Source organism: Pholcus phalangioides, unplaced genomic scaffold, assembly GCF_987345545.1.
Source record: "Pholcus phalangioides strain wild (caught in Gottingen) unplaced genomic scaffold, Ppha-v1.0 ptg000021l_1, whole genome shotgun sequence".
Classification (NCBI taxonomy): Eukaryota; Metazoa; Arthropoda; class Arachnida; order Araneae; family Pholcidae; genus Pholcus; species Pholcus phalangioides.
Genome location: NW_028301614.1, coordinates 12,866,541 through 12,892,811, shown reverse-complemented (window position 1 = coordinate 12,892,811; position 26,271 = coordinate 12,866,541). Strand labels below are relative to the sequence as shown.

The window sequence follows — 26,271 nt, the reverse complement described above, 5'->3', positions numbered from 1 at the left end:
TAGAAAACCTGCTAGTAAAACCCGGCTTTTAAAAGTGACAGCCTGAGCCACGTCTGGTTTTGCAGGAGGGGGGGGGGGCGAGCCGATCAGCCGCTATAGCTGAACCCACTTTTTTTAACCTTCAGAAAATAACTTTCGGGTATCTTTATGTTAGGGGTCATTCAAGTATTACGTCAGCATGGATGGGGGATTTTCGATTTGCTGACTTGATGACGTGGAGAGGGGGGGGGGGGGGTGGATGATTCTTACGTCATCAACCACCCTTTATAAAAAATATTAAATATTCTTAATGGCGTCTTACTCGGTGCGCGAAAAATGAGTAAAACTTTTCACTAGTTTGTGGGCACCTGAACTAGCAATCTCCCTATTGAGTCCCCTACAGAGCCACTCTAGTGATTTTCAAATACTTAGCGGATCCAAATGCTCTGGAGCTGTGCCGCGCATCATATAAGTGATCCGTGATTATGCCGCAGATCATTGCATTTTTAATTGGGTTGCTGTATTTTTGAAATATGACATCCATATTTTTATGGGCATCTTTTTCTTAGCCACCTCATTGGACATTTTGCCTGTTGTGGCGTTGTATTTGTATCTCTCTCTGGCAGAAGTGGCCACAGCTCAAGCAAGATAAAAATAAAATTTATTGCTAACTCAGTACATCACTTCCATCACTTCTGATTTCTTTAAATCATTTTAATACTATATACTACCGCAACTCTATCTCTTCTTTCTTACTACACTTCTCAATACCTAATCTTGATCATCATGCTCTGTTACTGTTCAAATTTGTGTTCTCTTGTCGCTTGTTACTCGCGCATACAGTCACGGCATATCTCTTCCTTTTCAGCTGAAGTTCCTACCCATCATACCCTTTATTCTGAAAGTTGAAGTCTTGGAAACATTGAAATAGAAATTAAAGAAAAAAGACATTTAAATGAAAATCAATTCACATGTGGGCTTCTTTTGTTTTTCTGTGGGCTTCTTTTATTGCCTAGTGCATAGCTGCCAAGTCTCCCGAATTTTAGCTTCATCGCTCGACCTCCCGAAAAGTTCTTAAATCTCCCGAATTTTTACGAAAATCTCAAAAATCCCTAATTGTCCCTAAAAATTTCCTACTTCATTAAAAAAAATCCCCGCTTATGAAAACAATCCCTAATTTCTTGTGGGACATGAAGCTTCTTTTTTTCCCCTTTCGAAATGACGTCACACGTCGTAAAGAATAAGTGGATAGACGAGAATAATGTATTGTCGGATAATCAGCATGGGTTCAGGAAGGGGAAGTCATGTGTAACTAACCTCCTTTGCTTCTATGATTACGTGACTAAGGCTTTGGGTAAGAGCAAAAATGTCGACGTTGTTTACCTTGATTTCCAGAAGGCATTCGATCGGGTCCAACATGGCAAACTCTTGAAGCGTTTACACGAGATTGGAATAGGGGGCAACTTGCTGAATTGGATAGAATCGTGGTTAAGAGATAGGTCGCAACGAGTTATGGTGAACGGGGAATTCTCTGGTTGGACAGACGTCACAAGTGGAGTTCCTCAGGGAAGTGTCCTTGGCCCCATACTTTTTTCACTTTTTATCGATAAACTCGATCAGGGTATCGATGGAATTACTAGCAAATTCGCAGATGATGTGAAGCTAATGGGGGTAATCGGGAATGAAAGCGATAGGGAGTTGCTCCAGACCAACTTAAACAAGATTGCAGCATGGGCAAATGAATGGAGCATGACGTTTAGCGTAGATAAGTGCATGGTCGCTCATTTTGGTTCGAACAACCCACGGTTCTCTTACGAGTTGAATGGTGTCACTATCCCGGATGCAACTAGAGTCACCGATTTGGGAATTCTCATTGACGAGCGACTTAAGTTTTCTGAACATTGTTCAGCGGTTGTCAAAAAATCGAATAGAATGCTTGGTCTCATTTTCAAAAAGGTCTCTTCGCGTTCTCCTAAAGTCATTCTTCCTCTTTTTCGAGGCTTAGTTCGTCCTGGACTGGAGTATGCTGTAAGGTTTTGGAGACCATACCTACAGAGGGACATAGACTTGGTTGAAGGGGGTGCAGAGAAGAGCTACGCGTGTCCTTATTGGCACACAGGGCTTGAGTTATGAAGAAAGACTTCATTTTTTGAATATGTTTACATTGGATGAACGCAGGTGTCGAGGAGATATGATCGAAGTGTTCAAAATTTTCAATGGGATGGATAGGATGGACCATGAACTTTTAGTACACCGCCAATCGACTGCTTTTACAAGGGGACACCAGTATCGATTGGTGAGGGACAATGCAAGGTTATGGTGTCGCAGGGAATTTTTCTCCAATAGGGTTGTTAATAAATGGAATAGCTTACCCCCGGAGGTAGTAAATTGTAACACAATTGACACGTTTAAAAAGAAATACGATAAACATGTTGGGGTAAATCGAGAAGCTATCCATTCTTAGAATAAGACAACCATAAGTAATCTTTATGGGCATCGTATAATATTTTATCATGTGTATATATTGTTTGTAATTTGTGTTAATTGCATTTTTAATTGGGTTGCTGTATTTTTGAAACATATGACAACCATATTTTTATGGGCATCTTTTTATCAGCCACCTCGTTGGGCATTTTGCCTGTTGTGGCGTTGTATTTGTATTTGTATTTGTATTTGTATAAATGGGGAAATTCCCTTTTTAAGGAAGTTTTACAAACCCTCTGATGGTAACAAGAAAGTTGTTTGTCTTATTGTGCAGGAAAATGGCTTAGCAGCCAATAGTCCTGGATAATAATTGAAGATTATAGTGACGCGCATATGGTCAAAATTTCTTTTGTTGAAGTTACGTACGTGCGATATAACAAAGCATGAATAATGATAAGCAAAAACATATTTAATCAATTTTAAAGATACTTATTCCGATGAATTTCCTTTCATCAAACGTTCCAGAAGAGGGCCGACTTTTCCCTTTTTGTACAAGTTGTGTTACGGACATAAACATCGGTCATGGAAAGACTGCCGTCATCAGTCGTGAAGTGAAAAAAAAACATCAAGCAAGTGTCACAAAAAGTCAGTGTTCTTCAAAAATTGACGGTGTTTTCCTTCATCTTCCGATGATTTTGGGGTCATTCGCGCAGAATGTTTGTTCACAGCATTTCTGATTGAACACAATATTTATTTTTACATCATTGAAGTTTTGGCCTCCAATTTCACTTGTTTTTTGCGTAGGAATTTTATTCCCAAGGGTTTAACTTCCATGTGTGTAAAATCACTATTTTAATTTGACTTTGAGTAGGGATTTTATTCCCTACGCTTTAACTTCTATGTTTGGAAAATCCCTATTTTATTTGAAAAAATCCCTATTGTATTTATTAGGGAGTGGTTTTAGCATAAAATACGGGTTTGCGCGAAAATCTCCCGAATTTTAATTTTCAAAAGTTGGCAGCTATGCTAGTGGTGCAATTTTTTTTTCGGAGGGGGCGTGGCCCCATGACACCTTAAAAACTCCTTACTTTTCATTTTGAAAATTTTGTATGAACCCTGAAGAGTTGCTGCAAATATAAATAATTTTGTAAGAAAAATCTTTGTTGGCTGTGGTTTTTATTTTGAATAATTGGAGGGGGGAATGAATATCACTTTTAGAATTTTTATAATTTATGTGATGCTGTTATGAGTTATATTTTTGACTAACACTTGAAGGTTTTAGAACACTTTGGTGATGACAGAAAGCATGTACGTGGATTGATTATTTTATGAATTCTTATGATGTCGGGTAACAAATCAAAACTTGTAATTTTTGAACCACTTCTACATCTATATTTTTGAGAAGAGGGAAAGTTTGTTTGCAAATTAAAAATAAATTTGCATATGTGCCCTGCCCCTTTTTTTTTGCTATAAAACTTGTAAGTTATGAAGTTTGCCACGACTCCTGAAAAACTGCTTGAAACTCCTTAAAAACTCCTTACTTTTCATTTTGAAAATTTTGTATGAACCCTGGCAATGAATTGCAGTGCAATACAACTCAGGATCATCACAAAGCATATCCGTATGCTCTACAAGATGGATCTTAAAATGAAACGGTTTTAATAGCTGGCGATCAACAAGAGATGTAATTAAATAACTAAGTAATTAATAACTAATTCATTTCATTGCAAAACCAAAGAAAACACCTATTGTGGGCTAGAGAATGCCAAAATTAAACACTTGATGAATGGAAGAAGGTTGTCTGGGCTTAAGAGTAAAGATTTCTTCTCCATGACGTTGATGGCAGGATCTGTGTGTGGCGCAAGCAGCCATATGACAACTGTTCAAGTGGGTGGCAGAATCAGTCTAGGGAGCAAGCATTTTTCTGGTATACTCTTGGTTCCTTATTTCTCCATTGGAAACATTCGTCAATGCCAGTGCCTACCTCCGCATTGTTGCTGATCACATGCACGCGCTTATGGCCATAATGTTTTCTGATAATGATGAATTGCTCCAATGGCCACCTCAGTCACCCAATCTTAATCCAATTGAGCATTTTTGGGATGAGGTTGAAAGGTCTGTTAAAAGCTCTTAAATACTACCTTCCAATCTGAGGAAATTAAGAGCTGTCATTTTGTTAGCATGGGTTAACATTCCTCAACGGTTTCAGCAACTACTACTTCAACCGAATTCATGCCTAGAAGAATATCTGCTTTCATCAAAGCCAAAGAAGGTTCCACAAGATATTAGTGGTGAGTAGCAGGGTGTTCCTAGTTTTTTGGCCACTGGGTGTTTATATATACAGGGGTTGGACAAAATAATGTGAACACCTGTGCAAAAAACACTTCATGGAACCTGTTGTATACGCCCGCCCTCTAGTGTAGAAGAGTTCCACTTAGTGGATGGTAATGTGCGCACATCAGTCTAGTCGTGGCAGTGATAGCATTCGGATGCGATGTATATTGGGGTGTTAAAACTTCGTTATGGCTGACCACACAGATTTCGAAAGAGGCATGATTGTTGGAGCCGTCTTGCCAGGGCCACAGTAATGAAAACGGCCACCCTTGTTGGTGTCAGGAGAAGTACTGTGTCGATGGTAATGACAACCAGAACCATGGCAATAACCCATGCCTAATAATTACACATATATTTATTTTATAAACAATTTTATTAGTTTTTGTAATTTATTACAAAAAAAATTAAAATTGCACATTATATATTATTGCACAATAATGTATAAAATGATACATTTCTTCAAAAAAAACTTATTTTTGTAAGCTCTTATCAGTTTTAGAACTTTCAGAAAAAGCAAAATGTCTAGATGATATCTGGTAAGGGCTCATGTCTTTGAAATGATATTTGCTTTAGAAATCCCAAGGCAATCTCTTTTAACTGGCCATTTGAAGTTATTTACACTTTGCTTCCCAGCATGAACCATGAAGTTCACTTTAATGTCTTTGTTAATGATCTCAACAACCTCTCCTGCGAGAGAAATGAAATGTTCAGGAATGTACAATTTTTAATTTACGCATTGGAATGAAATATTTTTATATAATATATTATACTTATGTGTTATTAATTATATTATGCTTTCAAAATGTATTTGAAATGAAAATGAAAGTTATATTTTATTTTAATAAATTCGGCAATTAATTTCCTATCACAGGATTTTGTTAAAATGTGACTATGATAAAAATTCTATCTCAAAAGGAAAAAAATTGCATTTAATATTTAAGTACAAATTAGAAAGGCAAAAACCCTAGATACAGTAGAGTCTGTCAAATCTGCACCCTTTGGGACCAAGAGTTTTGCTGATTATAGAAATTTGTGGGTTAGATCATGGGTTTGTTTGTTTACATGTTTTATTCAATTTTGCAGTTAATTATTGTATGCAAAGTACATGCGTATAATAAAAAAAAACTTGAGCCTTCAGGATTATTTAATGAAAATTGAGAATAAAATTGATCAAAGATTTTCTTAAATAATTACTATTAAATCAAAATAATTCTAATGATCTCTTTTCTTTTATCCTAAAAATCACAATGATTCTATTTAATTGTCTTAATGACCTAAAAATTGGTTTATAAAAATAACAAAATAAAAAGTACATCTTAACATACAAATACATCAATATTTTACAAAGAAACATCAACTTCAAAAACAGAAGTGGATAAAAATTAAATTTAACACACACAGAGAGAGAACTTAAAATTTCTGCTATTGCAAACTGTCTGAAGAATAAACTTTTTTATGTGATTTTTTCCCTTCGAATTAGCCAAGCAAAAGTTCATTTTATCTCTAAACCCAATATTCAAAAATATTTTTCAAATCTACATAAAAAAAACTTTAAATTTATAAATCATATCAAAGCAAGTTTGTTTGCATTGAAAATGCATTGCGGATTATAGAACATTGCAGATTATGGGTGTGCAGATTTGACAGATTTCGCTGTATTTAAAACATTTATTCATGCCCATTACAGAAATGAGTTAAATATTAGTACAAGGATCTTGTAAATCTTCAATCCCCATTTTTATAAATAATAAAGAATTGAATAAACTGTTCGCAGCAATCAAAAATGGAGATTTTTTCCCCCCATTCTTAAATATGGTTGGCTTTTTTAAGAACAAGAAATCAGACCAAAATCTCTTATAATACCTAAAATTACTCCATATAATAAAATGATGGCAACCTTAGCTAAGGAATAGTAATGAATTTTTAAAATGTTTAAAATTGTCATTACCATGTCCCCCAACATCATTACCAAGTCTTTAACATGCCTTGGTAATTACCACCGTGGTAATGACATTTTTAAAGTTAAGTCTTTTCAGGGCTAAATTATGATAATTGGAAGCTTATGGTATACTTATTTTGAAACCAGTCCCCAACCCTTTTTATAATTCATTCAGCAAAGTTAAAGTTATTAATATGTGTTTCAGTAATAATAAACTTGGTAATGACACATAATAAATACACTGACTAAAATTTTGGAACAAAATGAAGTACTACTTACATGGTTAAGCAAAAAAAGACATCACTGCTTGTAAGAGCATGTGGAACTGTACAATCTAAGAACATCATCAATATGAAATGTGGAGATCTGAATAAAAAGTTACTGTGTACCTTGGTAATGACTAGAGCCCGTATTATATGCACTAAAAATGTGGCAAAATATGCTCTAAAAATATGCAAATATTCACTTAAAAATGCCAAAATATGCACTTAAAAATGCCAAAATATGAAAACAATCTGACTGAACTACCAAAATGTGCTCTTAAGCACTTAAAAGTCAAAATATGCACTAAAAATTCCAAAATATGTACAAAAAAAATTAGAAAATATGCATTAAAAAAATTACCATGCCAAAAAAACAAAAACAAATATTTTTAAAATGCATCTTTTCTGTTTCTTCGTGCAACTTCGTTCATTTACAAAAACACATCCTCTCGTATATATATATATATATATATACACACACACACACACACACACACACACATATATATACCGCATTTGCAACAACTTCACAAACAACTTAATTTCTAGTTTGTTGCAGCTGCTCAATAACAAAAATACCAGTAACAAAAGAATTTTGACACTATTTAAAAAAAAAAATTAACACTTTTTTGACATATCTCTAGAAATAGTCTTACAATATATAAAATGGTTAATATATTCGTAAAATACTTTACAAATAATTCACTAAATTTCACCTGCGAGAAAAAACCAGATATTTTGAAAATATTATGAACAATATTTATTTGAAAAATTGTAAAAAAAATTGAGTGAGCTTAAATAAACCTTCAAAAATATGCACTTATACTGAAAATATTTTGATTTTATGCATTTATATGCATTAAAGGCCAAAATATACATATGCATTAGCATATAATCCGGGCTCTAGTAATGACACTTACTTCTAGGGACAAACGTTAAATATGGATAATTAGTAGAAATGTTTTCTGTTATGTCTAAGGTGTCTAAATATAAAAACAGAAGAGAAATGAAATATACCCAAATAATTGTTGCCTATGATACAAAGCTTTCATATTCTTAAAAATAAAGGTCTCAATAAATTTGTAGTTTGGAACAAGCCTTGGTAATGACATTTACAACTTTAAAAATTTTTTAGATATTGAAATTTAATTTTTTTTCATATTTCAACAAGTGCACAATGCAGTGCTTGAAAATAAATGGTGATAAAAATTTGAAACATTCATGGTTGATTTGTTTAATTTACATTATGTAGCCAAGGACATGAAATTTACCATTATCTGAGAATGACCCTTATGATGTTGACTGTCTCCTTTCTACTGTTAAGCATGGAGGGGGATCAGTTATGCTGTGGGGCGTCATGTTTCACCATGGTATCGGCCCACTTGTTGTCCTAGATGGGCGGGTTAAAGCATCGGTTTATATCATTATTCTGGCCGACCATCTTCATTCAATGGTGCAATATTAGTTCCCTGATTCTCGACCTGTGTTCCAAGATGTAATTCACCCTTCCACACTGCTGGAATTGTCGGAGACTGGCTTGATGAACACGATGAACTGCAACACTTCCTGTGGCCCGCTCAGTTCCCTGATCTTAATATAATTAAACCTTTGTGGGGTATTTTGGAGGCCAAACTGCACAGTACGTTTCCACCTCCAAAGACATGTTCTGAATTAGTGATCTTTTTGCAGGTGGAGTGGCTACGTATCTCTGTGACTGGTGTATGACTGGTATTTGCTCATCCCATGACGGATACAAGCCGTAATTAATGCAAAAGGAGGGCCAACAGCCATATTAATAAAGATTTTGTCTCATTTCACAGGTGTCCATATTATTTTGTCCAACCCCTGTATATATGCTTGTGGATGTGTGTGTATATATACGTCCTTTCCAACCATTTTTCTTGAAAAAAATATGCTTGGCTTCTAAGAAATTTGGCTATGTGCCTGAATTACATTTTGATTTGTCGATTCCCTGCACTAGATGTTTGAAATTATAATCCAGATCCCAATGTGCTACACAGGTAAAAAAGTTTGAAACGAACCCCTGAAGGCAGCCTTGTTGTTTCTGCTGCTAGACTGCTCGAGTAACTATTACAGTATTTGGACAATTTACAATTTTTTAAAATGTTTCTGCAAACCAAATATAGAAAATTAATTAATTTGTAATAAATCTTTCATATTGATCCTTAAACTGCTCCTGTTAAGGATTTCCAGCAACCTGGAAAGTCAGTGAAATATACATATATATGGCAAAAGTCATGGAAAAGTTTTGTGTAGGGAAAAAAACAAACTTTCGAAAAACAAAAATTTGAAATTTAGAAGATTAAGATTTCGAATTATATATATATACATATATATTCAGTTTTTGTCAGGGAAATGATTTTGCTGAAAATCCTCTGCTAATCTATCCTTCTATTTCTTTCAACCATGCTATTATTTATAGACGATGAGCTTAGTAGGCTGGTGAATCACTCATTGATGATTATGTGGAGAAAATGAAATTTTTCCCCTCGTGTTTATTTGAAGGTGCATATCTGTATATTTGCTTAGTGTAAGGGTTACACAATAAAAAGCAGGGCATGCAACACTCATGTTCCTCTGGCTCTGAGAGATGAGGATGCAGTAGATGTTCGTTATAATGATCTGATGTTATAGGACCTAACGACCTGTAGAATAATTCTGAAATGTTTTACGTAATGGGTATTCTGTATGTTTTTCTTAGCATATAATGACCACTCTATAACATTCATTTTTGATAGAACAATAGTGGTCTGTCTCTAACGAGTGTTAACTATATTACGTTTGTTACATAGTCCACAGGTTTTACAAACACCTGAGCAGTGTACGGTATGAAATGAAGGTTTTACAAACTAGTCCTCTGGTCCTGGCAATATGCCCTTCAATAAATGTCTTTCCTGTTTAAAAACTTTTGATGTAATGAACAAAGTTCATTTTCATTGAGTTCACAAAAATGGACATAAACTGCATCAGTTTATTACTAAATAATAAAAAAGTCTATATTTATGCATTTCTTTATAGTGATCTAAATGGCAATGAAGGTACCATCAGCATTTATGGCGGTGATGTATCAGTTTATCGTAATCCCATGAGGCATACACAGCAATATGCTACTTGTAATAGTGTGAGTGTTTTTTTAATATAATTTTCCTTTAATTTTTTTTCTGCTGAATTGTAATCTTATACATCCAAATGTCATCTTAAGTAATCTATTCATAATTATGTCCATTCATTTCAGATTATGATACACAATGTTGTCGATTATGTGTGGGAGCATAAATATCATCTTGGAAGCCTTGTGTCTGTTCATCTTTCACGAAATTTCATTGCTTACACCTTGAAAGGTACTATAGTTAATTTCTCTCATAGCTGCCAAGTCTCCCAAATTTTTCGGGAATCTCCCGAATTTTAGCTTCATCGCTCGACCTCCCGAAAAGTTCTTAAATCTCCCGAATTTTTACAAAAACCACTAATTGTCCCTTAAAATTCCCTACTTCATTAAAAAAATCCCCGCTTATGAAAACAATTCCTAAGGAATTTCTTGTGGGGCATGAAGCCTCTTTTTTTTCCCCTTTCGAAATGACGTCACACGTCGTAAATGGGGAAATTCCCTTTTTAAGGAAGTTTTACAAACCCTCTGATGGTAACAAGAAAGTTGTTTGTCTTATCGTGCAGGGAAATGGCTTAGCAGCCAAGAGTCCTGGATAATAATTGAAGATTATCGTCACGCGCATGTGGTCAAAATTTCTTTTGTTATAACGTGCGATATAACAAAACATGAATACTGATAAGCAAAAACATATTTAATCAATTTTAAAGATACTTATTCCGATGAATTGCCTTTCATGAAACGTTCCAGAAGAGGGCCGACTTTTCCTTTTTGTACAAGTTGTGTTACGGACATAAACATTGGTCATGGAAAGACTGCCATCATCAATCGTGAAATTAAAAAAAAAAACATCAAGCAAGTGTCACAAAAAGTCAGTGTTCTTCAAAAATTGACGGTGTTTTCCTTCATCTTCCGATGATTTTGGAATCATTTGCTCAGAATGTTTGTTCACAGCGTTTCTGATTGAACACAATATTTATTTTTACATCATTGAAGTTTTGGCCTCCAATTTCACTTGTTTTTTGCGTAGGAATTTTATTCCCAAGGGTTTAACTTCCATGTGTGTAAAATCCCTATTTTAATTTGACTTCAGTTTTTGAGTAAGTATTTTATTCCCTACGCTTTAACTTTTATATTTGGAAAATCCCTATTTTATTTGGAAAAATCCCTATTGTATTTATTAGGGAGTGGTTTTAGCATAAAATACGGGTTTGCGCGAAAATCTCCCGAATTTTCATTTTCAAAAGTTGGCAGCTATGTTCTCTTGAATGCAGTTTTTCTGTTTGTATTTTGTGTTATTTTAGTTTTAAACTGTAGTTTAAAAGCCAGATTTTTTTTCCTCTACTACTTCATTATGCTTTTTCTGGGTGGCTATTTCTAGCGCTTGAGGCTGGAACACATAACCAAGTGTTTGTTTCAAACTGCTGCATGTACGATCACCATGTTATTCATTGCTTATAATGGAAATTTCTTTGATGAATTAATTTAAACAATACTTATATTTATAAGTAGAGCCTGGAAGTTCAGCAAAATACCATAAATGCCTATTTTTATTATCAAAGTTTTTCTTTAAAAACGCCTTTTTTGAATTATTCCTGCCATAAATGCCTATTTTAACATTGTCTTAAGTTTGTTCGTGAATTTCAGAAGCAATATTCTGTAGAAATTGGCTATTTTGAGCATGGAGAACTTCAAAAGACCCAATCTTTGTAAAATCTCAACTCTTAGTATATTAATTGCTAGCTATCATACTCTTAGAGCCTGGGTCGTGTCTGGTCTGACAGAGCTATCATACTCTGTGATGCTCAGGTTTTCTTCAATTACTGAGAGGATTAAAAAAGTGACAAACCATTATAAAGCAATAAACTCTTATACATAATACTGGCAGTATTAAAGAAGTGACATACCATGGTAAAGGCATATGCATGTCTGAAACGCATTGTTAGGGAATCACTGTAACCAAAGTTAAATATCCCAAAAGTCATTGTTGAAACCCAGAAACCATTGTTACCTGACGGTTTTTTACCATTTCAGGCATTTACCCTTCTCTGACAAACTTCTAAAGTAGCCTATTATTCAATTCAATCCGGGCTATGTTTGGTATATATGCAAAATTTGGCGACGATCGATTTAAGATTTTAGATTTGTATACAGAACACCCAAACAAATAGAAAATCAGTTACATATTAGAAGGAAGCCGCCCCAACCACCTTCTAGCCCCATTTAAACGGAAATAGTTGCAAGTGCCTGTGAGATAGAAAATTTGGTGTTGCTCTGCATTAACTTTGCTTTAGCTGGATGGTGACAATTTTTTTTCCAGAACACAGTTATGTATGAGAGAAGCTGAGAAAAATTCGAAGTTTGTTTCTTCTCAAAACATATCTTGCTCATTCATTGGACTTTGACCTTTGAAAACTAAACACAAGTTATTTTAGTATTTGATTGAATTGACCAGAGACATCCTCAGGACAGGAACGTCATTTCAACTTTTTCCGGGGGGAAAGAACATTTACTCAATATGTGTGTATTTATATATACCATTTTTAGTGTATTTTCAAAAGCTGGGATCAAGCACCCCCAAATGACGGGCCTGCCTCAGGAGTGTTTGGCAGGTGCAGTCACACCGGGCCCTTTCCCTTGAAGTATATACAAATACAAGGCCGCAAAAGGCAAATTGCCCAACGAGATGGCTGAGAAAAAGATGCCAATAACAAGTATGAATGTCATATATTTAAAAAATACAGCAACCCAATTAAAAATGCAGTAAAAAAAAAAATAATAAACAATATATACAAAAGAAATACGATAAACATGTTGAGGTAAATTAAGAAGCTATCCATACTTAGAATAAGACAACCATAAATACATTGGATAGCTTCTGAATTTACCTCAACATGTTTATCGTATTTCTTTTTAAACTTTTCAATTGTGTTAGAATTTACTGCCCCCCCCCCCGGGGGGGGGGGGTAAGCTATTCCATTTATTAATAACCCTATTAGAGAAAAATTCCCTGTGACACCATAACCTAGAATTGTCCCTTACTAATTGATACTGGTGTCCCCTTGTCGAAGCAGTTGATTGATGGTGTATTAACTCATATTTCACTCTATCCATCCCGTTAAAAAATGCAAACACTTTGATCATATTCCGACACCTGCTTTCGTCCAATGTAAGCATCTGGAAAAAACGAAGTCTTTCTTCATAACTCAAGCCCCATGTGCCAACAAGAACACACACAGCTCTTCTCTGCACCCCCTTCAACCAAGTCTATGTCCCTCTGTAGGTCCAAAACCTCACAGCATACGCCAGTCCAGGATGAACTAAGCCTTGGAAAAGCAGAAGAATGGCTAGAAGAATGCAAAGAGACCTTTTTGAGAATGAAACCAAGCATTCTATTCGCTATTTTGACTACCGCTGAACAATGTTCAGAAAACCTAAGCCGCTCGTCAATGAGAATTCCCAAATCGGGATAGTGACATCATTCATCTCGTAAAAGAATTGTGGGTTGTGCGAACCAAAATGAGCAACCATGTACTTGTCAATGCTAAACGTCAAGCTCCATTCATTTGCCCATGCTACAATCCTGTTTAAGTTGGTTTGGAGCAACTCCCTATCGTTTTGATTCCTGATTACCTCCATTAGCTTCACATCATCTGTGAGTTTGCTAGCAATACCATCAATACCCTAATCGAGTTTATCGACAAAAAGTGAAAAAAGTATGGGGCCAAGGACACTTCCTTGAGGAACTCCACTTGTGATGCCTGTCCAACCAGACAATTCCCTGTTCACCATAGCTCGTTGCGACCTATCTCTTAACCATGATTCTATCCAATTCAGCAAGTTGCCCCCAATTCCAACCTCGTGTAAACGCCTCAAGAGTTTACCATGTTGGACACGATCGAATGCCTTCTGGAAATCAAGGTAAACAACATCTACATTATTGCTCTAACCCAAAGCCTTAGTCATGTGATCATAGAAGCATAGTAGGTTAGTCACACATGACTTCCCCTTCCTGAACCCATGCTGATTATCTGACAATACATTATTCTCGTCTATCCACTTCTCAAACTGCCTTTTGATAATGATTTCCAAAATTTTCGAGAGGGAGCTTGTCAAACTCACTGGACGATAATTGGAGACAGCTTCTCTACTAGCCTTCTTAAATATCGGAACAACATTAGCAAGTTTCCAATCTTTTGGGACGATACCCTCAGCAACAATACTCCTGTATATCTGTGTGACTGGCCCTAAAAATTCATTAGCACATTCCCTGAGAACCCTGGAATAGATATCTGGTCCTGGTGCTTTGCTTCCACATGCATTTTTTAGAAGATTTAGGACCTCCACGTCTTCCACTTGAATATCGTTGTAGATTTTATTACCCTATGCAACACCCATATATTGAATATTATTATCTCCATTAAAAACCGATGTGAAAAAGTCATTGAAAGCACTACACATGCTTACATTGCTCTCTAACCTAGACCCTTCTATCGAAAGGGAGCCAACTGTCCCCTTACATCCATCATTGATGTATCTAAAAAATGATTTTGGGTCAGAGCCCCCCAATGTTATCTGCCAACCTAGATTCAAATTTATTTTTATTATCGCTTTCGTCAACACTCTTCTTTTATAAGTAAACAATGAGAGGGTCACCTCATCCATTTTTATAATTTCTGAATTCTCTTTTCTTTTTAAGATAAAGGTTGCGCATGCTATCCATGAATGTAGAGGGTGCAATGTACAAACACGCTTTTTTCAAACATAGGATATGATGTCGTGCAAAACAGAGGACAGCTTCGTACTAAATTATTCCCTTTGATGTACCACCCCAACTGATTCCAACTGGTCTTTAAAAACCTCCGCTAACATTCCTCTCAAAACATCAAAGTTAGTTCTCCGAAAACGAAGAACCAGACTTTTGTTACCAACCTTACCCGAAAAAAAGTTAGTGAAAAGTGACGACACGATGATCACTGAAAGAAAACTTGTCCCCAACCGAAACATGTTTAAAAAGGCCCTCGGAACTAGTGAGAACTAAATCCAAAATAGTGGCTTCTCTCTAGTGGCTTCTGATTCTGAAATTTGGCGATGTAGTTTGGATCCCTATTCGGTGGATTGTGACAAATTCCAACAGTAAGTTTGTCTTTTGTTTTCAAGCTCAACCTATATAGTTTCAATATCACTTCTCAGCATGTTACACTCTCTAGCCTTCAAACATGATTTCACATATATCAACATTCCACCCCTTTCCTATCAGATCTATTTCTCAAAAAAGTATCGTATTCTGAGGTGTGTAAGAAAGATCTTTCTTATTACCCAAGCTCCTGGCATTAATTAGCACACATTTCAATTTGCCTTGTGATTTTATTTATTTACAATAATAACTCCAGAAGGCATGAAATGCACTTACACTGGAATAATAATAATGAATAAATAATAAAGATAATTAGAAATAATAGTCAGAAAATATAGCACTTCGCATATGGAGCCAGGTTGAAATCCTCAATAGTGGAAGCAAATCTTGCGTAGAAGGCACATACAAGTTCTCATTGCAGACTGTTCCATATTCTCGTCACACGGCATCTGTATCCGTGGAAAAAGCAATCTCTTCTGGCCATTGGTATTACATTAAATTATTAGTAATGTCAGTCGAGAAGCCATCCGAGTCAGATCTGGATAATTCCCGTCAGTACTGTTGTGATTATAATTAACTAATCCGCATTCCCGACTACGTGGTCTGGGAGTAAAAAACCTGACCTAAGACTATCGTAAACCTGCCTTTTCCTCATCCCGCCTATATTTTGATTATTTTTAGTGTGTAAACTTCCAGTCTCTACTTATAAGCATTAAATATTTGTAAATTTTCACTTGAACACTTGTTAAGAGCATGATAAGTACATGAACCTTTTTTTCCCCTCAGTAATGAATTCGCCCCTCCCACCTTTTTTCCCATTGAAAAAGATCATGAGGGGAAGAAATTTTCATTGTATAGTATAAATTAACGAAATCATGAGTGGTTCTGGTAAGAATTTGATTATGTTGAAAAACGTGTCGAATAAGGAGTTGGTGAATTCTCATAAATTTTCTCTAATGCATCCTGCATTAGAGTGCAGGCTTTGATGTATAATAGAGTAATGGCTTTGATGAGAACACTGCAGTCGATGGTTTACGAGTGTTGAAAGTTTTCATCACTTGAATGCTTTTTGTGAAAAATAGCTGTTTTCCCCACTTTATAAATTCATAAATTTTTGATAGTATTTCATCAGCAATCATGAACATCATATCCACTTTGAAATCTTCATATACATATATTGATAAATAAATAAAAATGATTCCACTGATATCTCTGTACCGAGATGTTCATATTCCAGATTTTCCAGTTAAAATAGTTTTTTAACTGTGTGTTGAAATTCATCTCTAGCTAATTGTGAAATTCAGAAAAATCAGAGATACTGGTAATCTATGTATGAGTTACCTATCAATAATTTATTTATAATTTATATAATTTTTTGAACTTCAATTATGTGTGTTATACAAATTTTTAATTGTAGGTCCATCACATAGTTCATATGTTCGTGTTATAAAGCAAACAACATCCAATCACGTACTTTTGAAAGGTTTCAAAGGTAGTGTCAAAGACATCTCATTCGCTCATTCCTTGTCAAGAGTTCTACTTGGTTGTATTGATGAAGTAGGAGATTTGCATATTAATGAAATACTCGATGAAGAACCTTGTTTGAAGTATCCTTTTAATGATAGTATATGAAATAAAGTATAGGTTTATATTTCGTGTTTCAGATTTTTTTTCTTTGTTCATTCATGCTGGAAATTATACAAATGTAAAAAAGTATCCTAAAAAGTAAAGAAAAATATTATAATTTTAAAACTTTGCAAGTTAACTAAAGTTTTGTTTTTAATTGGGTTGCTGTATTTTTGAAATATATGACATCCATATTTGTTATGGGCATCTTTTTCTCAGCCACCTTGTTGGGCATTTTGCCTGTTGTGGTGTTTTATTTGTATTTGTATGCTATTTAAGGTTTTCTAACTTTTCAGCATGATTTTTATAGATTTTCTGTGTATGAGTTAATATATAAGATTGGTTTAGCATCTTACTATCTCCACTCTTGTGGAAAATTATGCCATCTCAAAGTGAGGTATGATGAACAACAGGGTAAGCCAATTGAAATCCACTTGATTTAAATCACTTTATTTCTTTTTAAAAAAAATCTCTTATTTAAATCCCAAAATTTAAATTGCATTTTTCCTTTGTATTAATTTCAATGATATTGAGGTAAAATTAACCTGATATGATATGCATATTATTGAAATGCAATGTTCTTGATTAAAAGAAACATAGAAGATCTGGTAAATATATAGCCCAGAACCTAATCCTTAGGTACAGTGCATAAAGATAGCTGTTCTATTTCTAGATTTTGTGCAGAAAATATTGGGAGCTAAACTTAGATATAACTGCACTAAGTATTTGCAATGCGTTGGGGCATTACAATGGGGCACTAGGGTTCTCCTAATAAAAAAAAACAGAAATTTGGTGTTTGTATAAAACCTTGACTTATATGCCCTAATTTGCTGATTTCAAATTAATAGATTAGGTGATAAATATGCACTCTTAATGATTAATAAGATTTGTTTTAATTAAATTAAGCAGTCAGTTAATTTAAATAAAAAAACATGATTTTTCATACCTCAATAAATACGTTATATCCTAGTGAAGTATGATGAATAAACATATTATATCAGGGCTTGACACCTCCCAGCTGACAGGTCGGCATGGCAACAAGAAAATTAAAAAGTGACTATTGTTTTTTTTTTTCTAAGCATGGGAAGGACATATTAAGTTCTGGAAAGTTGGGGAAAAAAGATATTGTGTTGGACAGTTCTTGTGAGCAAAAACTATGTGCTTGGTTCTCTTGAGAAATTTGGCTGGTGTCTGATTTTTTTGATTTTTCAAGCCATTTTTTATATCCGCTCCCTCATTGTTTTGGGATAGACCAAGTTCCAAGAAATAGAATTTTTTTTTCATCTAATAAAAAAAACGTAACCACATGACAAAAATTTAGATTGTAGAAATTAAAATACATATTCAAAATCACTGCAGTGGCCATGGCAAAATCTTTGGCTTTTTAAAAATCATGGTTCAACTGATCTATTTTTTTTCCTCATTGCATTACATTAACCATTTTTGAACACCTCCAATGCTATCAACATAAATAATTTTCCAGATTTTATTCAGGTTGTTTTTATACTTGTTTTTCCATGATTTTTGATTATTTGGTTTTATTTATATTATCACAAAAATTAGAACTTTGCCTGGTTTTAATTTATACAAAAAATTGACATGCTTTTAAGACAAATAAAATTTTAATTGTTCAACTGGTCAATGCATTACGGCTCTACAATGAAGAGCCGTCATCAGGACAGGACCTCGTGGTAAGAAATCACAACAAATGAGTCATGGAGGAGTGATTATGTTTTGTCGTCCAGAGAGTTCGCCTTTGTATTTGCTGAGGCCGAGTGGACTTTGGGTGCGAATTGGGGCTCCATCTGTTGCAACTGGCCAGGATTTCCTTGTTAATGATGGGAGGAACACGCTACCTATTTCATCAGCCTGGACAGGCTTTATTAGCCTCAGTTGAGACAGAATTTTCAACACTTTGCAACAGATGGTGCCCCAATTCGCATCCAAAGACCACTCGGCCTCAGCAAATACAAAGGCGAACTCTCCTGATGACCAAACACAAACATCACCCCTCCACAACTCATTTGTTGGGATTTCTTACCATGAGGTCCTGATGATGACTCTCCATTGTAGAGCCGAAACGCATTGACCAGTCGACCAATCAAAATTTTATTTGTCTTAAACGCGTGTAAATTTTTATATAAATTTATTTATATTGTTTTAAAAAGCTGCAACTTCACCTTTCTTCATGATAGAATTTACGCCTAAATATGCTAAGAATCTCTATTTCTTTTTCCATTAGAAGAATATTAACTCTTCTAAGTCATTTTTTGATATTTCTTGACAGGAAACAAACAACATTTTAATTTTAATGTATATGTGACTGTACTTTATCTTTCGTCTCCAACTTGCATCAAAATTCTATATTCCTGGATTCCCACTCTTTCATTTTATTTGTTAATCCTAATAGGCTTCATACCCCTTTATTATATCAGTCTCACATACCTTCGAGTGACAATATCCATCATGGCTTTCATTTCTTCTCAGTATCTTTCACAGGAAAAGCAGAAAAAATTATTGGGGGGGGGGGGAGATTATATGTGATCAATTAAAATAGCTAATCATGCATTTTAGTTGATTCGGGTGTATGGGTGACAACTTTCTAAAAATCATGAAACATTAAAATTGGAACTTTTATTGAAACTACAGCAGTAATAACGTTAAAGTACATCAATATTGTGATTCAGAGTTTTCTATCAAATTGTTTTTTGTATAATTAGTTTATCATTATATATTAACTTCATATATTCTTTTTAGACATTCTTAACTTATTTTTAAGATATCGGTTGTACTTGCATATCATCAGACCCATCAATACTCTGCCAAGCAATTATCATAGATTAGTGTGGTGTCCATATGTACCTGATGATGTAGAAGGTAGCGATGCTGATCAAGATGAAAGATTAGTATCTTTGCTCTTAGCTACTCATGATGAAAAGGTAGTCTTTTTTTAATTTTTGAGTAATTAGTGTTTTTGCTTTCATTAGTATAATTTTAAGTTTATATGTTTGTAACACTTTTTATGATGAAGCAGCTGTTTTCACTTAATGCGCTTTACTTGGTTATTGTCACTTTACCTGCTGCAAAACTAATGAAACAATTGATTTAGTGCTGTCACATAAAAATGCAGATTGCATTTTAATGGAGGTAATATTGGTAACAGATAGCACTTTCATCAAAATTCTCTAAATGATATACAGTTGAGCCTGCTTATAGAAAAATTAGGTATTATAAGTTACTAGCTATAATTTCCGGTGCTGCCCGGGTTTTCTGGCAAACCATTGTAAGGCCGGGTTTTCCTAGGAGCAGGTTACCAATGCAGCGTGAAAACGCTGATTGGTTAAAAATGTGAATTTCAGGTTTTTAACCAATCGGCGATTTCACGCTGCATGCACCGTAGAACCTTTTCCTTGGAAAACCCAGCTTAAAGGAGTAAATATGTCTGAATGGTATTGTTTGGAAACCACTGTAACTAAAGTAAACATTTCGAAAGTGATTGTTGATGCTGAGAAATTATTGTTGCCCGGCACTTTTTTGTCCCATTTTGGGCATTTGCCCAGCTCTGACCAACTTTAGTGATATCATTCAAACAGACCCTGTTTTGTATATATGTAAAATTTGGAGACGATCTATCTAAAATTATAGGTATTTCAACGTACTGTTGCATAGCCATGTTAAGTTTTGGATATCTAAAATGGGAGTAGACAATGAAATGAAAGAGGGAGATTCTTTTCACAATGGATCATTTATACAGTTTAAACAGTTTCACCGATTAAATATTTTACAGTTATTAATAAATTTCCATTTGATTTTCCAATTGTAATCACAAGAATTAAAGTTCTAGTTTGAACTATTGGCAGGTAATTTTGAAGTGGTATTGCAACAAAACAAAAAGTTTTGATCTCATCAAAGTTCAGGATTTTTGGTAGACTTTACATCTTGGATGACTTTCAATTCATTTCATGAAATCCTTCTTGACTTTTGGAACCAGGCATTGGCAATTCTCCATGAGTTGTTGGAATCAAGCATTTTGGTCCAGGAACCACTGTAGATAAATGGGCCAACATTTCTTGATTGCCTTTTAGGTGCTCACACAGCAAGATTTCAAGATAGGAAATACAGTGGAACTTCGGTTAACGAGCTTAGTTCATTCTGTGAACATGCTCGTTATTCGAATCGCTCGTATAACGAATCAAACTTCCCCAAAGAAAATAATGTAAACTCAGATAATTCATTCACATAAAAATGACTATGTAGCCTCGTAGGATTGAAACTACTATATTTTTATTTTCAAAGGATTGAAAATTTACATCTGGGGGGAAAAATATCCGGCTTACGACAACATATACACCGCGTGGGCGACATCACAACAACTTCGTTCGAACTACTCTCGAACACAACTGCCACCTATATTCGTGAATACGGTCGGCCTGGACCGTCACAGACCCCCCCCCCCTCTCTGGTTTCATGAAACCGTCTCTGTATGAAACCAGGAAGAGTCTTCAAACATAAACAATACGGTGCATATAAACAATCAGAAATATTTGACGAACACATTTCAATGGTGGAGGGGGGAAAAAAATCAGAGAAAAAAAATTCACACATATTTTCAAAAATAATATATATATATATATATATAGTTCATTCTTCAACGATGAACGAGAACGATGACGTGTAGGTAGATCAATCTACAACTTTTCCGGAGGGCAGCCTTGTCGACGCGTAGGCATCACCGGTGTCTGTGCAATGTTGTTGCAGGGTCGAAGTGCTGACGTATGATAAACTCCAAGTGGTATTTGAGATGATGTCCTGGTCACATCATGTCTACATGGAGATCTCAGAATTTTGGACACCGCAGAATTTTGGTGCCTCGGCGATGAACATCTACAGTTTTCGTCTTTTTCTTTCGTCTTGTGGAACTGTACGTGCTCCTGGAAGACGGATTCGTCCTCGAAGGTCATCTCACAGTATTGACAGACGATCACCTAGACACGAATCGGCTGTCGTGATCCTGGCGATGACGTTGTCGTTTCCTCGGCGTGCGCCTCGTTCATGTGGGTCATGACGTGCTTTATCATTTGCAATTTCCGACTGAATGTGGACTGGCAGATTCAGGACTGGCTGACACGACCTTGCCGCTGCTTGAAGTTGGTGACTTTGTGGACATGGAATGGCTTCTTGAGTGTTGCTCGTCAACGTGTCTATGAAATTGACTCTTCTGGGTGAAAACGAACTGACAGACGTGACATCTGAATGGGTTTCTGGCGTCGAGTGGAGGATTCACTGCGACCCTTTGTTTCTTTGCATCGTCTTTTGCGGGCATAGCCGTCGTTTCTATCATGGCCTCAGCCTTTTTGCGTCCCCTTTCTCTCTGGCTTCGGATGTCCACAAGTCCCGGCGGGACAGACTTGCGACCCCTCTTGGTTTTCGCTGGAGACATTCGGTACTGAGACACAGGTGTTGGTGAACTATTACCAGTGTTGTTATGATGTTCAACAAATGAACTAGGCTCTCCCCCTGGTTTGAAGACATCCTGATGTTCGCTTAGCAGAGCGCTAAGTTGACGCTTTTGTTTGGGAGTCAAATCTCTTCCCTCGTCAGCACACAATCAGTATGAATGCATGAGGTCCACTGATTCCGATACTGCACAATCAGCCGCTAGAACCTGTGGGAATGAGAATTGGTGATGGGGAGTGTCACTGAAAAACCAACATTTCCTCTTTAGATCCACAGCGATGCCTGCTGCAGTCAGGAAGTCTAATCCCAGCAGCGATCGGTTATCCTTTGCTTCTGGAAACACTAAAAAGGTGGTATCAATAGTTTGATTTTCAATGCATACAGGTACTTTGACTTCATAGACCTTGCTGATAGACCGGGTACCATCAGCCAGACAAATAGTCGTGGTGGCACTATTTATTGGTATATTTTTACTTAGGAAAAGCTTGTATAAGAGTTCCCCTTCAACCAAGTGTGTCGCACCGGTGTCGATGCATATGAGACCACGATCTTGACATACTTGAATTTCCATCAGCGGTAGCGATACCTGAGCGTCTGTGGGTTGACAGCTGTACCAAATAGCGTTGTTTGGAGATTTCACAGCTGTCGCAGTCGATGGAGAGCTATTCGGACATTTTGCTTTGATGAACCCTGGCATACGACATCCATAGCAAACGATAGACGATCTGTCATGTAAAGGTACAGATTTTTGGGGTTGCACAGTTTTACGAACTTGTTCGGGTTTATTCAAAAAATTGTTTCGATTGAAAACACTTCTGATATTGTCATAAGCATCCAGTTTATCCGCAAGAACAGTGGGTGAGATTACTTCTGTCCACTCATCCATTAGATGCTCTTTGCATTCAGGAGGGACTTTCTTTTTCATCTGGTCGGTAATGATCAAGTCCTTTAACCCATGGAAAGTTGTGATGTTCGATTCAGTTAACCAGTTCTCGAAGAACGACCTGAGCTCGAAATAGTAATCACGCCAAGTACTGTCTTTTGATTTCTTGTGAGTAGCAAACAGTTGACAGAATTTTTCAGCAGATAATCAGAAACGTTTCAGGAGGACCCCTTTTACATGTTGATAATCAGATGCTTTATCTTCAGGTTCCTGTGCGATGAGCGATGTTACACTACTCGGCAGGACTGTGATGAGGTGGGATACCCAAAATTTTTCAGGGACCTTCGTCAATTTGACTTGCTGTTCAGCGAGAGATAGAAACAAGGATATGTCATCCTTTTGAACGTCGAAACTCGGAAGCAGTTTATGAAGTTCAAATCTAAGTTCTGGTGACATTGACACAGAGCTGGCACTGTTATAAGCGACTTCGAGTTGAAGTTTGAGTTTTTCAAGTTCGAATTGCATTTCCAACTTTCGGATTTCCTTTTCCGCTTGAAGCGTGGCTTGTTCCCGTTGATCTTGGTGTTTAGAGTCTGAAATTCTCTCATCGATGACAGTTAGCAGGAGTTCTTTCATAAAGTCCTCATCATAATCGTCGTGATTGACTATTGCAGATTTTATCTGAACGACTGTCATGTTGGTTGACACTGCTACTCCCAATGCTTGAGCTAGAACGATGAGGTCTTGCTTCTTTCCTTTTGCTAAATAAGCCATGTCACACTATATATAAACCAATGTTTCAATAACAATAAAAAAAATCTACACTTTTGAGACGTGCGGAGCGACATAAAAAAACGAACATTAAACATTTTCACACTCAACGAACACTTTCGCGAATTTCGAAACAGCTGATGCCATGAGTTCTTTTCAGGTTGAAAACGAACCTTGGATGAACATTTGCGACGAAAGTTTCACTTACGAATTTGTAGGTACGTTCAGGCTGAACGCTGACGATTTCCCTCGAGTTGAAAAAAAACCTGTCATATTTCACGTTGGGCATCAAATTGTAGCCTCGTAGGGTTGAAACTACTATATTTTTATTTTCAAGGGACTGAAAATGTACATCTGGGGGGGGGGGAAATCCGGCTTACGACAACATATACACCGCGTGGGCGACATCACAACAACTTCGTTCGAACTACTCTCGAACACAACTGCCACGAGAGCGAATCTGGGGCGCGCCACCTATATTCGTGAATACGGTCGGCCTTGACCGTCACAACTAAAAAAATTATTCATCATTATTATGCACTTCATCAATAATGCAATACACTAATAATTTATTTAATAATGCAATACACCATAAGTAAACATAGAGTGCAATAATTTTGCAACAACCAGCGAGAGGAATTCCTTTTTTAGGACTGATTGTAATCTACTGGCTCGCCAATGAGGCTTTTTGGATCTCGTGATATTTCTCTATTTTTTGAGAGACATACAAGGTAACAAATATGGCGGTGTCCTGTGCGACTCATGAAAAAAATAAATCGAAATCAAAGAAACGTAGAAATGAACCTTTTTTCCTTTTTAATTTGAGCTAGATATTTCGAAATTTTTTGCAAAGTTCAAGTTATCGATCTGTCTGTTTTTCCTTCAAAAAATGCTTGATTAAAGCTACAGAATTTCTTCAATGTAATTTATATGGGCCCATAATTAATTTCAAAACATCCTAAACTACACTCATTGCCATAAAAATTTGCTCACCAAGAAATAATTGTGGGATCGAAACGAAAGTTGGCCTGAAGGTACATGTCGGGCAGATATGCAAATGATTAGAAATGCAGCGTGATTGAGCATTGTGTATTGCCACTAGAGGGCGTTGAACTTCATTCTCCTTGGAGTATAAAACAGGTAAGCAGAGCTTGCTGGAGTGTATTTAGTCGTTTGCAAAGGAAATGCTGAGGTAGACATGCCGTTACGCCGCCGTCGAAGACCATATGAGCAGTTGTCAGAGTTTGATAGGGAAAGAATCATCGAGATGATGGAATCTGGGTGGTCAGCTCGGCGAGTAGCTCGTCAACTAGGCCGTTCTGATTTTACTGTAAGGAGGTGTTGGGACCAGTGGACAGAAGAGACGTTATTTACACGGCGACCAGGTTCAGGATGCCCTCGACAGACCAGTCGTCGAGAAGACTGTTACATCATCCGAAACGCACGCGTAGAGCCAACTGCTTCATTGGCCGCTACCCAGACACAGGCAGCGGCTTCACTACGGACCCCTGTGTCTTCCCTAACCATCGCAAGGCGCCTGGCTGAAGGACATCTGGTATCGCGGCGTCCATTACGTGTGCTGCCAATGACACCCACCCACCAACGCCTCCGTTTGGAGTGGTGTCGAGCACGACGGGATTGGACTGCAATGGAATGGAACCAGGTCGTCTTCAGCGACGAATCGAGATTCAACTTCAGCAGTGATGATAATCGTGTTCGTGTGTGGAGGCCCCGTGGTGAATGCTTCAATCCTGCCTTCGCTTTACAGCGACACACCGCTCCCACAGCTGGTGTCATGGTATGGGGTGCCATTGCTTACGATACACGGTCACCCCTAATATTGATCCATCGCACAATGACAGCCCAGCGGTACGTCCATAACATCCTTTAGCCACATGTGTTGCCACTCATGGCAGGGCTCCCAGGAGCCATTTTTCAACAAGACAATGCTAGGCCACACACCAAGGATGTCACAAGACTGCCTCCGCCACATTACCACCCTTCCCTGACCTGCTCTATCCCCAGATTTGTCACCAATCGAGCATATCTGGGATCATTTGGGACGGCAAGTTGGACACCCTACGAGGTTGGTCGAACTAGAGGCGCATTTACAGCAACTGTGGAACGAGATGTCTCAGGACATCATACGGAACTTGTATGCTTCAATGCCCGCTCGTATCGCATCGTGCATTCGTGCTAGAGGGGGTCCAACAGAGTACTAAAACTTCTGTTCATCTGCACTTTTTTCTGCAATAAATGATCCTTTTTCTAGGATTTTCTAATCACTTATATGAACGTAGTACTTACATGTGTAAAATTTCGTTTCATTTT

General features: G+C 36.6%; 1 protein-coding gene across 1 annotated transcript in view; it reads left to right on the top strand.

The window, feature by feature from the left end:
- Positions 1–26,271, top strand: part of Ge-1 (Enhancer of mRNA-decapping protein 4 homolog Ge-1) — a 152,624-nt gene that overhangs the window by 5,053 nt on the left and 121,300 nt on the right. Inside the window, exons 3-6 of the mRNA XM_089249021.1 lie at positions 9,979–10,081; positions 10,196–10,301; positions 16,621–16,810; positions 19,609–19,768. Of these exons, the coding sequence (XP_089105147.1) occupies positions 9,979–10,081; positions 10,196–10,301; positions 16,621–16,810; positions 19,609–19,768 (559 nt within the window). The remainder of the gene's footprint in view (positions 1–9,978; positions 10,082–10,195; positions 10,302–16,620; positions 16,811–19,608; positions 19,769–26,271) is intronic.